At 36.2% G+C, this 12,393-nt stretch overlaps 1 protein-coding gene across 1 annotated transcript; it reads left to right on the top strand.

The window, feature by feature from the left end:
* The first annotated feature begins 262 nt into the window (after positions 1-262).
* Positions 263-12,160, top strand: LOC150092605 (protein dawdle-like). The gene is made up of 2 exons (XM_090414406.1): positions 263-1,027; positions 10,514-12,160. The coding sequence occupies exons 1-2, from the start codon at positions 601-603 to the stop codon at positions 11,284-11,286; spliced, it is 1,200 nt and encodes a 399-aa protein (XP_090270532.1). The 5' UTR covers positions 263-600; the 3' UTR covers positions 11,287-12,160.
* The last annotated feature ends 233 nt before the right edge of the window (positions 12,161-12,393 follow it).

The raw sequence follows: 12,393 nt of genomic DNA, 5'->3' as shown, positions 1-12,393 counted from the left end.
TTTTTGTTAGGTCAGTGAAACAAATTTTGCTGTACTACTAATATTATATGAAATCGATACGATCGCTGCCCTTCACGCGATCAATATTTCAACAGCTGCCGTAAATGTCTTGCGTAACACGAAGTGTAAAAAAGCTTATTCAGCAGAAGGAACTAATCATTTTTCCGTGACGTCATTGCGTATTTATATCAGAAGCAAGTTTGATGACAAACTTATACCACCATCGGAAACCCCGAAAAAGTTTCTCAGATTCTCCTACGCTGTCCATTCATTCATCCCGCTCCTGTTATACGAACACGTTTTGCAAACTTCTGTTTAGCACTGACCCGGCTGACTTGTGTAAGTAGTTGAGAGCGCCTAGTAACAAGGATGGTAGTCGTATTGGAGCGCGGGCTACTGAAGAAGGGGAAATAAGAGGGGAGGGAAACCCGGCACCCTCCTATAAATGCTGTCTGATTGGACTGTAGCTGCGGAGTGAAGTATAACTACGAACGTTTCGGCAGGTCCGTTTCTTCCGCCTTCTTCACAACCCACCAGAAGCATCCGAATTCGCCGTAGGGGCTGCATAGAACGGGTAACAACACGTGTTGAAAAAAAAAAATGCCTTCTCCCCAAACGTACGTCACCTGGCTCTGGCTTCTGATAGCCATCATTTGTTCTGTGTACAGAATATCCGTCACGACCGATGCTCAGTTGTCGACAACCGATAATCCAGATGAGCAAACAATTACTTCAACGAATGCCCAATTAGAGAACATACCTTGCAGGGGATGCGCTCTGCAACAGGAGTCAGAAACGAAGCTCCTTCCAGAGGAGCTGCGAAGGATGAAAGTGGAGCACATGAAGCGACAGATTCTGCAGAAATTGAGACTGAAAGCTCCCCCGCAAATATACCTGTCAAGATCTGTCCTTCCATCGCCTATTGCGGACGGTGACCTATTGGCTCCCAGTGTCGAAGAAAACTTACTTGCAACCGAAGATGAGTTCTATGGGATGACGCAACAAGTTGTAATATTTCCAGACAACAGTAAGTCGTCTTATTTTTTGAGATCTTGATTATATTTTTAGTTGTGTCAGTGATTAAGTATATGATAATTTAAGTCGCCTTTTAAAATATGTATGATGCCGAAGCAAGTGTTTGTTAAAGGCATGTCTCACCAATTACTTCGTCATCGATAGTCAAACCATATTAAGAAACAATCAATATTTATAATGCGAGAAAAATGAGCTTCATTAGATTGGTATGTAATGCTTGTAACTAAAGAGTTAGTCTGCCATTAGTTTTCGTCGTACAAGAGCTGTAATAAGATTCACTGTCTGATGGTACTAAAATAGCTGTGATCTAGGGGTAAGGGAAAGAAAAACTGGAGTATCAAATATCGGATAGAAATTGTGTTCTAAGAAATTCATTATTCTCTTTACGTCATTGGTGCTGCAGGACAGTTTTCATTTTCGTTTTTTATTCTATCGGGAAACTAGCGTTCTTAGAAACGGGCCTAAAAAAAAAAAACTTAACTTCGCAAATCACGATGCTGACTTTTTTTTTTTTAACGTAATGACAAATTTTACAGCCAATCCAGTGCAAGTGCTGTGTGCTACTTGCGCACCTGTTGCTTCCACTCTCGGATGACCTTGGTGCACCGCACGCGTATATCCTAAGAGGGAAAGTGAAATATTACAAGTCCCTAATCTACGACAGTGATATGAATACGTCACAAAGAGTGCTGGAAACTTCTAAGCTTTTTCTTCTTCTTTTTTTTTTTTTCCAACCCCCAGTTTTTCTCGATATTTATTAATTTATTTATATTTGCTTGTAATGTTTAATTTTATCATCAACAATCCTATACAATTCTCTTATTTTGTATAAAAAAAGAATAAAAATCCATCTTGTAGCACTTAGGAGGACGAAGGACGCTAACAGCACTGTGTTTACCACAATGTTATATTGCTAAGGGTCCAAGCATATGCACGTCATACAGTGGTGTAGCTAGAGCTTTTGTCTCCAGGGGCGGTCCCTGAGTTTGCCGCCCCCTCTCAATACACACCAAAAATACTACAAAAAGTCAAAACGACGTATAGGGAAAAAAATTAAAACACGATGTATATTTTTGAAGTAAAACTTTATGTTATTTTTCTTGCTTTTCTGTTAGCAAAATCGTCGATGACATTGGCGAAGTCTATTTCATAGTAATGTAGGTAATTCGTAATCAATTTTATTTAGAAAACCTCCTCTGATAAACAACTAGCAACACTTGTGAGGAATATTCGCAGTAGTATTACAATGTTTTGGAATGAGTTTTCGAGACTGTATTTTAGAATTAATTGCGAAAGTTCAAAAAGGTTCAAAGTGTCGCCCAGACCCCCTCCTCCGCCCCTCCCTAGCTACGCCTCTGACGTCATAGTGAGATACGAGCTATTAGTGTAATGCGGCACTGTTTGTCGCGCAGTTCCACTGTTGTTTATATGCAGCGCCAGTAGTAGAGTGTTCGTAGTGCTTATCGTGTTTACTCCGTCTCTTTAAATATTTGGACATTACAATTAAAGGATTTAATTGTAATGTTCAAAAATTGTAAATTCGTTCCTTTAATTATTAAAGGAATGGATTTTATTTTTAAGTAATTTTGAATTATACTAAACTGTATAATTTTATCGATAATAAACAATATTTTTTTTAAATTTTTACCATGATTTTAATATTTCATCCAAACACGTATACACTGTACTTACAATGTGTTCAATAGAACAACCTTCTTTCTCCTGTGCCCCGTCCTTTTCGAGGTGCAATATGCATTTGACATCATATCTGCAAACAGTGGAGCTCCCAGGGGAGGGGGGACCTGTCCCCCAAAAAAGAAAAAAACACTAGAAAAATTTCCAAAAATCTTTTTCTAATTAAAATTAACACAACATTTCTAATTTATGTTGTGTCGTCTCTTCTATTTCTATACTTATGAATTAGTGATCATTGCAGATGCTCAGTCATAGGTCGTATGCGATGCGCAGTGTGTATTCTCAAATCGTCTACTCAACTCGCCCCCCCCGCCCAAGATTAAATCCTGAGTACGCTACTGTCTGCAAACACAGAAATGAAAGAATTAGATAATAAATATAATTATAGAGCCAAGTTAGCAAAGCAATTTGCCTTTGAAACTTAAGTTTCGAAAGATACCAAGAGGTTACAAGAATACAATCTTCGGCATGAGAGTAGTCCGTGTGGCTATCAGAAGGAGATCAAGCAGTCAGCAACGCAATGCGACATTTCTGGGAATAGTTCAGTGTTAGATGGGTGACATAAAAGTGTCAGGATACTTAGCTGTCCAAACCTCACTGTCACAGCCCTAATTTGTGTTATTCTAGTGACCCTGAATTGCTTTAGGCCTAGTTCGAATGAGGGTAAACTTCGGCATGTTAACTTGATTCATCTTTCGGGAAAAGAACGAGTTGTCCAAAACTGCAAACGGTATACGAGTGGGTCCAACGGATGCTATAGCAGCACTGCATCTGCCATAATATTTGAATTTTTGGAGGATCGGCATTGATCTCTCCTTCTAAGTCCCTTCACGTTCGATTTATCTCTAGATCAGTAAGACTAGTATAATGAACATTGGATAGTCAATAGCATACAAAGGGTGGGTGGATGTGGGTGTTCCCACGCGCAACTTTCTAGTCAGCATTGACGACGACGATGGATGCAATGAATTAAGATCGCTGACTCAAAGCTGCTTTCGTTAACTATTCTAACAACACCGGAATGAGAAGCAGCGGGGTATTCTCGTTGTGAATGTCGCTCCAATCAACATTATTCTTTAATTATAGTCGGTGTCACGATGTCCAGTGCGTGAAGACACCTGTGTTCGAATTCCATCTATATTGGAAATGAATTAGCTATGGAAGTAACAGTTTCCCTCCTGAAAACTCTAGTTTTTCATGGGTAAAGCATGCAAACCAGCCTTAGAACAGATCATATCAATGGAAAATCATATCAGTTTTTATTCACTGAATACATTTTAGTGTGCCTCTAGTTTGATATTTAGTAAATATCAAAATTTAGTTAATTCCATCTGGTCAGAAATGGAACGACTTTTTCTCTTGCAAATGATCCCATTGAAAAATAAAATTGAAATAGCTTGACAAATGATTGTAAGGCAAATTCTGAGATTCAATAAATCCTTCCAGCCAGCATTAAGAAATAACTTGCTTATGTACAATGCACGGACGAATAGATTTAAACGCATTTGTGAAACACCTAAAAAGGGCTGCTCTAGTTCAATCGTTACGACACTGAATAGAAGCTACTTATACGTGCATGCTATTACGAAACACCTCTGGCATGACTGTCTACAATTATTTCCTTAAGTGATTACAATCACAAATCTTGGATTAATAATTCATTAATAGTTTCAGTATGAAAAGTATAGTATTTCATGTACATGTAAAACGTGTACAAAGCATTATTAATATACGTCTATTAATGCTTTGTAACTAGCTTAATAAATGAAACGAGTATATATATATATATATATATATATTTTTTTTTTTTTTTTTTTTTTTTTTCTCAGTGGGGTATGAATTTCCATTGCACTAACATCATTTTCCTCACTGCTTCGTAAGTGCATCTATCACCATCTTTAACTACACATGCGCGCTGGCTGGCTCATGTGACCGTTCGCAGCGCCACTCACTGTAGTGAAACAACTATAGTCCACTTAGTGACGCGTTAAGCTTTCTGCCTCGTTCGAATTGTAGGAAAAAAAAAAGCATTATCAAATAAAAGGTTTACTTGGATTCCAAAATCAACTTTGTTGGAGGAGGGGAACCATTTTAATGAGCTTATGTTTACTTAGCGTAAAAACGAGTCCGGCAATTCCTCACACTAAATGCTGACACGCTTGAGAATCCTAACTCACTAACACAAAGACGTAATTAATTACTATGTTGCGTAGATAACTATTCAATATCTTCTTCTTCTCTCTTCCATCATCTATGTGGATGATGATGAGACCGAATGAACTCTTTCCACTTCAGTCTGTCCCGGGAGAGTTCGAACAATTCTGTCCAGTTTGGTGTCGCTTGTTGTGATTTGGTTTTCAGGTCCTCTTTTATTTTGTCTATCCATCTAATTCTGGGCCGTCCTTTGGATCTTTTACCTTCCATCGTTGTATTCAGGGCTTTAGATGGAAGTCTTTCTGTTCCCATTCTGGTCACATGGCCAAACCATCGCAGTCTTCTTTCTTGGATTTTATCTATTATTGTTATTTCTTGTTTTAGTCGTTTCCTTATGTCTTCGTTTCTTAGTCGATCCAGCAGAGATACTCCAAGTAATCTTCTTAGCAAATTCATTTCAGTAACTAATAATTTTTTCTCTTCAGCCTTTTTGAGATTCCAGCATTCACTTCCATAGAGGAGTATTGGGAGGACCATTGTCTCGTGGATTCTTACTTTTGTTACTTGTTTGATGTCTCTTGACTTCCATATTTTAAGTCATCCAAAAGTTTGGGATGCTTGACTGATTCGTCTGTTTATATCTTTTATAATTTCACCATTGTACTCAATAACTCCTCCAAGGTAGGTGAAGTTTTCTACCTGCTCTAGATTCTTACTATCAATTTCAATTTTCAGATTGGTGTTCCTTTTTCCTATTTGCATAATTTTTGTTTTGTCTATATATATATATATATATATATATATATATATATATATATATATATATATATATATATATATATATATATATATATATATATATATATATATATATATATGTTTAATCCAGATTTTATACACTCCTCCTTTATTTTATCAGAAATTCGCTCTAGATTTTCTTCTGTGCTTGCAAGTAATTCAATGTCGTCTACAAATTTTAAATTTGTCACATTTTTCCCGTATATTTTGATTCCGGAGTCTTCATTGTTTAAGGCCTTATTGGTTGCTTCTTCCAGTGTAAGGTTGAACAGGTCTGGTGAAAGATTGTATCCCTGTCTTACTCCGCTCTCTGTGTGGAACCAGTTGGTTAAAGTGTCCTCCATTCGCACTGCACTTTCAGATTTCTCATACAGCTTCTTCATTATTCTTATGGTTTTGTTGGGAATTCCAAATTCTTCCATAGTTCTCTTCTACGGATTGAATCAAATGCCTGACGAAAGTCTACAAATTTATGTAGCAACTTTGGTTGTACTCTAGTGTCTTTTCTATTAGCTGTCTTAAGGTGAATAGTTGATCCATTGTGCTTCGCCCTGGTGCCCGAAACCTGCTTGTTCTTCTCCTAGTGCCAGTTCTATATATGGCTTAATTTGTTTTTGGAGTACTTTCGTAAAAACCTTACTTGGAATAATGAGGAGACTAATGCCTCTGTAATTATTCATTTTGTTTTATCTCCTTTTTTGTATATAGGAGTTATGGCTGATTTGATCCAATCAATAGGCACTGCTTCGTTTTTGTAGATCCTTTCAAATAATGTTTGTAATGGTTCCAAAAGTTGTTCCTTTCCTGCTTTTAAGAATTCTGCATGTATTTGATCAATGCAGGTGCTTTCCTAGTTTTGAGTTTTTCTATGCTGTGTGCTATTATTTTTTTGATAAAGATATTTGTTTCCTCTTCCATTTCAGTGGCTGGAATCGTAATATCCTGGGAGCTGTTTTTATTATATAAATTTTTGAAGTTTTCTTCCCATCTGGCCATTCTTTTTGTTTTACTTTCAATTAGTTGTCCCTCTTTGTTTTTGATCATTATCATTTTTGTTGTCCGTGTCTTACTAATTTGGTCTATTTGTTTATATAATCCATGAAGGTTATTTTCTTTTGATAGCTTTTCTGCCATTTTGCATTTTTCTTCTAACCAGTTATTCTTGTCTCTTTTAACTAGTTTTCTAATTTCTCTGGTTAATCTATTACATTCATTTCTGTTATAGTTCTGTTTTAGTTTCATGCTTTTCCTTTGATCGCTTAACCTTTTTTACTTCATTCGAGAATCCAATCCTTTTTACTTTCTCTTTCTGTGTAACCTATTGTATTTTCTGCCGATTTTAATATTATTTCCTTTAATTTGCACCAATGTTCTTCGATGTTTATATTCTGTTTTGGTAGTTCCTTCAGGTGTTTATCTAGTTCTAGTTGATATTTTCTTAGAATATTGTTGTCTTGTAGTTTTTTTTTACATTCAGTCTCCTTTTGACTTTAAAAGTGCTTCCAGAATTTAACTTTATAACTATTCAATATACTAAATAAATATATATACAAAAAAGAAATATTAAGGATATCTGTAGGAAACATTCGTCGATTACTATAAGCAAATAGAATTTATTATTGCTATGAAAGCTCGAAATTGCATCCTTCTTAGTCAACAAACAAGCAAAACTATTTTATTATATTAATGGATTCCGGCCATGCTGCGTTCTCGTTGACGGTCATATTTTCTATCATTACATTTTCGTAAACGAGCGGAAAATATACTGTGAATACTGTCGATTCAGCAACTTCTTATTGCTTAATACTAGGTTCGCTGGTAATATAAATAAAGGTCATTCATCCAAAACCAAAATTACGTTTTCGTTCTACGTTGCAAACGAATATATGTGCTTCAAGATGAATTCGTGCATCCATTTCTAGGTCTATAACACAATTTTTGGATCTGGTTCTATATCAATCATCCTGTATTATTCCTACTATCATTACCAGTAGTAATAGTTTGCATTATGTGTGCCTATCCTCTTTTCACGATAACTGCGTTGTTGCTCTCAGTGGTTTAATCATTTTCTATTGTCAATGACCAACATTGAATCTACGACCAGAGGCGTAGTTAGAGAGGGACGGAGGGGGCAGTCCTCCCCGGACGGCACTTTGAACCTTTTTGAACTTTTGCAATTGATTCTAAAATACAGTCTCGAGACCTTATTTCCAAATATTGTAGTACTACTGCGAATTTTCCACACAATTCCTGTAAGTGTTGTTAGTTGTGAGAGGAGTTTTTCTAAATAAAATAGATTACGAATTACCTACATTATTAGGAAATAAACTTCGCCAATGTCATCGACGATTTTGCTAACAGAAAAGCAAGAAAAATAACATTTTAGAATGGTGAAATTAAATTTTACTTCAAAAATAAACATAGTTTTTAATTTATTTCCCTCTATGTCGTTTTGACTTCTTGTAGTATTTTTGGTGTGTATTGAGACGGGGGGGGGGACAAACTCAGGGACCGCCCCGGGCGGCAAAAGCGCTAGCTACACCACTGTCTACGACTAAACATCGTCAATATCGAACAACAGGCCAGGAAAATCCGCGTGAACTTAGCCTAACCGGTGCGCAACACTAATGCCTCAAGGTCTTTGATGACCAATACGAACAAGCATACCTCAAGACCAAAGCGTTACTCATCGGCATCCAAGAAGAAAACGTTAGTTTCGTTTTAATATATATATATAGAGAGAGAGATTTATTAATACGTGCTTAATAAAAATAATAATAAATGGGCTATTCTCCATTTAACTTTGTTTGAAATTTACGTCAATGAAACTAATGTCAACAGTGAATCAGCAGTAATTTCTCCAAATAAGTAGAAACTTGCAAACTAAACTATACTTTACCGAACAATTTTCAATGTATTTCCTGAGAATTTTCAATATCTTATTCAATACGGTAAAAATGTAAATAAAATGTCGCACTCTGCATGTCTACCACTTTTTTTTTTTTTTAAGGAAGATGTTTTCCACCTTACTTCTACACAACAACTCTAACATAGTTTGTATCGTTGTAGTCGTTTTTTTTTTCAGAATTTTTTTGTAACTGCTATTAAATTTAAAAAAATGTTTTGTTCATAATTATTTACAGCAGTTTAGGCTTTTGCTATTAACAGTTCACACACAATACAGAACTTTATTTCCGTATGTGCTATAAGTATCCTTTTTATTACGTTTTTTTTTCTTTTTTTTCCTTTTTTTTTGTGTGTGTGTGTGTGCGTGTGTGTTTTTCTGGACCTGTGCCAAACAGGAAACGTTCATTGATGTTTACGCTCTTAACACTTACAATTGACAAGCGTTGCAAAACATCTCATATAATCTATTATTAACTTCGTTATGTTTCTATTCATACACGTGGCATATATTAGGTGGTTTTGAAGCCAACGTCTTTAGGTTAGAACGATATAAATTCAAATGTCATCAAGAAACCAAAAAATGTGCAACTTAGCCGCCATCCATCCTTTCCTGGCATATACGCAAAACAGGTAATCCAGCTTGAAGCAATAACTGATGAAAGTCTTCGGCGACATTGAGGATATCCAACGCGGTGTGACCCATAGACTAAAGGAGGTCCACGTTCAGGAGATCCACCGTGCCTTCGAACACCTGTACGACAGATATAAACGCTGTGTGGAGTTGGAGGGAGATTATTTTGAATCTGTGTAATTGACAATTCCAAATATACTTCTTTAATCAGACGCATGCGCGCTGATTAAAGTATTAAATCATCGATAATTTCAATAATCAGCGCATGCGCACTGATTATTGAGGGGGGTGTAATGGTTGGAAAAATTGATTCACTTTTAGTAAAGACTCAATTTTCAGTTCTGTATTGCTAATGTAATATTGGCTAATTTTTTGACGGTGGCAAAAGTATTTTTTGACGGTGACGTATGTACTTTTTTGAATAGCATAATTTATTTAAAATTTTTGAATTTCCAGAATTTCCAGAATCTCAAGTCTTATACGAAAGCGGAAGTCTTAACAAATCCTTAAAAAGGTTCTTCCTAGGTGGGATTCAAACTCAGGTCTTTTACCCATGTGAGAAGTAAAACTACTTATGTACTTGTGCAGCACGAGATATAATTAGTGCAGACACATACTATTTTTGCATTATTTGGAATTGCAGCCGAAGCAACGAAGATTATGGGACCAGCGTAATATTATGTCGTTGACTGCTTGTGTTCTTCTGGCCAGTATGTCTGGATGGAAAAGCAGTTTTCTGAATAAAATAAACTTTGTTACTTCCTTATACTTGTAATATTGTTTCTTCCTTCTCCTTAACCACCTAAAATGCCTTTCGGGAATGCTTTAAAAATTTTTATGAACGATAAAACATTATAGTCAAGCAGAGGAAGATGATTATTAATATTGCACAACCTCTCCATGGAGTCCCAGAATTCATCGCAAAAGGTCATTGCACTAAACAACCTCGTACGCGCAGTCCACACTACACTAATCTAGCTCACTAATGTTCCTCTGTTAACAGCACGTGTTCTCTGGTCGGTCTGCCTGTTTGGTGGAGGAAAGAAAGCAGAGTTTCCGGATTCAGCAACTGAAGACAAGAATCGAACAAAGATCTTTACCAAGCGAGGGTTTCATGTTGCGAGAGTTTTATTCATCATAGGCTTTCAAATAATAAAAATCAAATTATATGCATCATATAATTTGATTTTAATTCTCATTGTGTTTTAGATCGAATTTCATAAAAGTTACTTTTTTTATCGCTGTTGTACTCTATTACTGTCCACTAACTATTCTTTTATTTTCTTTTTTCAGCCACATACAGCTCTGAAGTACGGAATTCTACGTATCCTACAGCCCGCTTTCGATTTCGGCTGTCACGTGAAATTATGACAAGAAGAGTGAAAACAGCCAATTTATTCATTTACGTCAATGACCACGAAGGCAGTGAAACGAATCGTACTTTTGCGATATACGAGATCATTCCTTGTGCGAGCCAACATGAAATTTGCCAGCGCGTGGTGACATTTCAGAATACATCTCAATCAGGATGGCTCACCATCGAAGTGGGCAACTTGGTGTCCAAGTGGTCTACAAAACGCCGCGTCGCTCATATGCTTGCCATATCATGTGTCCAGTGTCAAGGATCGTCGCCCGAAACATTTATTGCAATGGACGAAGACAAAAGACCGTTCCTCGTTGCTCATGCAGACATGACGAACTCCTTGAACAGAAAAAAGAGAAACACTGAATGCACAGAAGGAAATACTCGATGCTGCAGAGAATCTTTTTATCTTTCATTTCGAGACATTGGATGGAACGACTGGATTTTACAACCTCCAGGATACCAAGCCAATTATTGTCGTGGTTCGTGCCTTAGTGACGTCAGCATATCCAGGTACCACCACACAACGGTCATGCAACGTTACATTCAAAGCCTAGGAGTGAATAATGACAACATGAGTCTGTCCTTGTGCTGTACGCCTTCGAGAATGTCGTCCATTTCTCTTATTTACATAGACGACAATGGCTACATCTTTAAGAAAAGTTTGCCTAACATGGTTGTGGAATCCTGTGATTGCGCATAAATCTTCCAATGAATTTTTTGACTGTCTGTGATCAATAACATTTGCAGCTGACGTTCATCGTCAACACACAAAAAAAGATCTTGTGATTTCACCCCTGTAAATGTTTCCTAAAAATACCCACCGTCTTCCGTGTGCATCCCCAGCCATGGAGAATGCAATCTCTTTCGATGAAAAACATTTATCAACGAAACATTGGATTTACTTAACAATATATACGATTTGCTCATGTGATTACTTACACTACGTATGCAATTTTTCCAGATATGTTTTCATTTTCTCGCCTGGATGGCACATTATATTACTGCGTATTAGAGTGGCTGCCTTACTACACCTGTCTGTGAAACTGTCAGTAATTATTTATACAAAGAAACTTACTGATTTCGAAAATTATAACAACGAGTTCTCTCGGTAATCAAATGGATCCGATTTATATGCATGCGTTTGTTATTATTCGAATTAAAAACTGTTCACTTTAGAGACTTGATCAGCAAGCAATCCGAACTATTTAAACCATAAAGACCAATGTGTTTCAATGATTTCTTATTCAATAAGCTGCCGTTTGGAGGCATCAAGTGGCTTGAAAAACGTATCAGCTTGATTTCAAGAGTAAGGTTTCTTGATATCTAATCCTTAGACCAAATGGACGATAGATTCGAATTTTCATGGATCAAATTCGTATAAAATTTATATAAAAATTTTAAAATTTATCTTTTAAACAGTTCGAAATGCAGAAAAATATATAATCGCTAATATTACGCCTCTGTTTTCTAAAAGAAAAAGTGAGAACTTTGTTAATGTTTATCCATTAATATGTTTTCAATGAGTAACAGCAGTGTAGATCTGTTGAAGAACATCGCCTAATTTGCAAGATGTCGGAGAGGGGTTGGATTCAATTCGAGCGAATTTTTGAGACATCAATCGATAAAACATAAAACATATACACATAATTACAATATATGATGGGGGAGGGGGCTGGAAAATTCCGATAAACACCTAGAACAAAAATTAATTAATTTTATATCTTCTTTCTTATATATCCTAAAAGAAAAAGAACAAATTATTCCAATGTGATGAAAATGGGGTTTAAAGAGTTTTAAGATATGCTGT

Source organism: Typopeltis vanoorti, chromosome 25, assembly GCF_054136105.1.
Source record: "Typopeltis vanoorti isolate ZY-2024b chromosome 25, IOZ_Tvanoo_1.0, whole genome shotgun sequence".
Taxonomy (NCBI): Eukaryota; Metazoa; Arthropoda; class Arachnida; order Uropygi; family Thelyphonidae; genus Typopeltis; species Typopeltis vanoorti.
This window is presented reverse-complemented; position numbering and strand designations above follow the sequence as displayed.